The 2,930-nt window shown below is 34.6% G+C and overlaps 1 protein-coding gene across 1 annotated transcript; it reads left to right on the top strand.

The window, feature by feature from the left end:
- Nucleotides 1–568: 568 nt before the first annotated feature.
- Nucleotides 569–1,045, top strand: LOC116189872 (BTB/POZ domain-containing protein At4g30940-like; the record flags this gene model as incomplete). Its single annotated transcript, XM_031519608.1, has 1 exon — nucleotides 569–1,045. A coding segment is annotated over exon 1 (477 nt), but the record flags the coding sequence as incomplete, so codon positions are not given.
- Nucleotides 1,046–2,930: the final 1,885 nt, after the last annotated feature.

Here is a 2,930-nt window from a genome sequence, read left to right on the forward strand (position 1 = left end):
CTTGTGTTTCACACAAACCCCTTAAAATAGATACGTCCCCTCAGGGCGGCTTGAGGTCACGTGGGCGTCTGTTTCCCAGGATAAAACGACATCAAGTGTAGCTAGCAGCACGAGCTATCCGCACCCCAGCGAACCAGAAAACGAAGTTGAACACTCTCACTTAACTATGCAATTGTCTTCTCTAATTTCTTCTTATCCAAAAAATGAGGGGATGTTTTTCAATTTATAGACAATCGTTTTAATGAAAACACGCTATTGATGATAATTATAGAATTGATGGTGTCCTTTCAATTCCTTGCAATTGATGGTGTCGTTCAATTCATAACGATTGATGGTGTCCTTTCAATTTCAAGGATTGATGGTGTCCTTTCAAATTCCACGAACCACCATTCAATACATTCATTTCATTAATGAGATACAAATTTTCATTCAACAATGCCATAATTTCCCAACACTGAGCTGCTGGTTTTCAGAGGAAATCTCATTTGATTTGCCTGTCTACTTCAAGGCTTTGTGTATGAACTCGAATAATGAGGTATTCTCGAGCTGTGCATCGAACGAAACTGGAATGGACAAAGAAATTGCGGTGTGGGATCCAGTAACTGGCAAGTTGAAATGGCGTCTAGGAGGAATTCCCGAGCTTGGAGTTATAAATAAGCTACAATGGTTCAGCGGGATCAACTGTGTGTTAGCAGTCTGCATTATCAACGAGCAGTTCATCTTAAGTTTTCTTGACCACAGGGTGAAGAAGGTTATCCTTGACAACGTACCCTTTACATTGGCCTACATGATCGCAGATGCAGTGGCAGATGAGACCAGGATCAACATTTATTTGATAGATGGGTTCATGAATCTAGGCTTCCTGGATTGTAGGCAGCTTCCGTTTCAGGAAGGGATTCAATGGATGTCGGAGAACTCCTTCGTCCTGGGTGACGATTTTTCCCGGCCTGAATCAATCCATTGTCACGAGGGGCAACTGTTTGCACATATGAGAAGTAATGCATCCGCCTTCTCGAGTGATGACTGGGTCCTCGCTAAGGTTCAGGTAAGTGATGGTGGAAGATCGATATGCAGGATTTCGATAAGTGGAATGGTAGAGTTGTAGTAATTATAATACAATATATATATATATATACACGTGGCAAAGTGATATAGTATTAAATAGAAAAAAAATATTTCAAGCAAATTTAACTTTCGAATCAATTTAAAAAATATAATGCTTGGAAGAGTTAACCAGGTTATGCCACGTGTGGCGTTCTGCCTCTCCAGCTTCCGCCATGTGCCTCCACGTGGACAAGATTCCATGTGGATTCCACCAATCGCGTGTTGCCATGTATTTAAATGTCTCCTCAATTACAATATTAAAAATTATATAATGGTATGTCTATATATATATATATATAAGATTAAACCGACAAAAATATTTTAATGAAAAATAATTTCAATCGGATTTAACTTTTGAATTGATAGAACTGCAGTAACTTCTATACAAAAAATACATGTGGAAAAGTTATATAAGATTAAACAAAAAAAATATTTCAATAAAAAATAACATCAACCAAATTTAACTTTCGAATTTGCATAATTGCAGCACCAATAGATGAAACCGAAAAAATTATTTGAATAAAAAATAAATTTCTACCGAATGTAGCTTTTGAATCAATAAATAATATGTAATGCATGGAACAATTAACTAGGTTACGCCATGTATGTGCTTTGCTTCTCCTGTTTTCGACATGTGTCACCACGTGGGCAAGTTTCCATATGGGTTCCACCAACTGTGTGTTGGCATGTGTTCAAGTTCCTCCACAATTAGAAGATTAATAATTATTTATATATAAGATTAAACCAACAAAAATATTTTAATGAAAAATTATTTCAATCAAATTAAACTTTTGAATTGGCAGAATCTATATATAATTTATAATACTTGGAAAACTTAACTGGGTTATGCCAAGGGTGATGTTTTGCCTCTCCAGCTTTTGCCATGTATCGCCACATGGGCAAGTTTCCACGTGGGTTCCACCAACTGCGTGTTGTCACGTGTTCAAGTGCCTCCTCAATTACAAGATTAAAAATTATTTAATCGAATCTAAATAGTAGATAAAACTAACAAAAATATTTTAATAAAAAATAATTTTAGCCAAATAAAACTTTTGAAATGGCATAATTGTAGTAATATACGTGGCAAAGGATATAAGATGAAACGATATTTCAATAAAAAGATAATTTCAATCAAATTTAACTTTCGAATTGATTTATATATTTAATGCCTGGAATAGTTAATTAGATTACGCCACGTGTGATGTTTCGCCTCTCCAGTTTCCGTTATGTGTGGCAACGTGGCAAGTTTCCATGTGGATTCCCCTAACTGTGTGTTGCCATGTGTTCAAGTGCCTTCTCAATTAGTAAACTAGAAATTATTTAATCTAATCTATATATTAGATTAATCTAAAAAAATTATTTGAATAAAAAATACTTCAACCGAATTTTAACTTTTGAATCAATATAAAATATATAATGCATGGAACGATTAATCAGGTTACACCACGTGTAATGTTTTCCTCTCTAACTTCGCTGTGTGTCACCACGTGAAGAAGTTTTCATGTGGTTCCACCAACGGGGTGTTGCCATGTGTTCAAGTGACTCATCAATTTCAAGATTAAAAATTATTTAATCAAATCAATACATAAGATTAAGCTGAAAAAATTATTTTAATAAAAAATTATTTCAACCAAGTTTAACTTTTGAATTGGTTGAATTGTAGTAATTTAACTTTCTAATGAATATATAATATAGGGAAAATAGCGTTATGTATCCCAACATTTACATGTTATCTTATTTTATCCCAATGTCGATTTTTATTCAGAGGTATCACCACGTTAATGGTTTGATTTCAGATCTATCTCGCCGTAAAAATTCCGTCTATT

Source organism: Punica granatum, unplaced genomic scaffold, assembly GCF_007655135.1.
Source record: "Punica granatum isolate Tunisia-2019 unplaced genomic scaffold, ASM765513v2 Contig00035, whole genome shotgun sequence".
Lineage (NCBI taxonomy): Eukaryota > Viridiplantae > Streptophyta > Magnoliopsida > Myrtales > Lythraceae > Punica > Punica granatum.